The 288-nt window shown below is 43.1% G+C and overlaps 1 protein-coding gene across 1 annotated transcript in view; it reads right to left on the bottom strand.

Annotated features, from left to right (window-relative positions):
• Nucleotides 1–288, bottom strand: part of SACS (sacsin molecular chaperone) — a 30,265-nt gene that overhangs the window by 8,601 nt on the left and 21,376 nt on the right. The window contains exon 8 of the mRNA XM_010140075.1: nucleotides 4–288. This exon is cut by the window's right edge and continues 17 nt beyond it. Within this exon, the coding sequence (XP_010138377.1) occupies nucleotides 4–288 (285 nt within the window). The remainder of the gene's footprint in view (nucleotides 1–3) is intronic.

Raw genomic sequence — 288 nt, 5'->3', positions numbered from 1 at the left:
CAGCAGGAAGCTTTTTATTACTGCTGCCACAGACCTTCATGAGTTTAGCCGCCTCCTTTAGAACACTTACATTTGGTGCAGTCAAGGCTTTGGAAGAGCACAGATTTTTTTTGATGGTGATAACATCTTGTGCCACCCCGGGATCCTCTGCCTCAATTTTCAGGTATTTCAAAACCATCGAATTCACACTCTGAGCAAATATAATCAGTCTATGCCCACAAATGCTAAATTCATCCACAAGAGAGTAAATGTCTGCTGTATTGTAACACGCGCTGCTGACTTCGCTGA

The sequence above is a fragment of the Buceros rhinoceros genome, unplaced genomic scaffold (assembly GCF_000710305.1).
Source record: "Buceros rhinoceros silvestris isolate BGI_N320 unplaced genomic scaffold, ASM71030v1 scaffold1977, whole genome shotgun sequence".
Classification (NCBI taxonomy): domain Eukaryota; kingdom Metazoa; phylum Chordata; class Aves; order Bucerotiformes; family Bucerotidae; genus Buceros; species Buceros rhinoceros.
The sequence above is the reverse complement of the archived record's forward strand: the minus strand, read 5'-3'. Positions and strand labels throughout refer to the sequence as shown.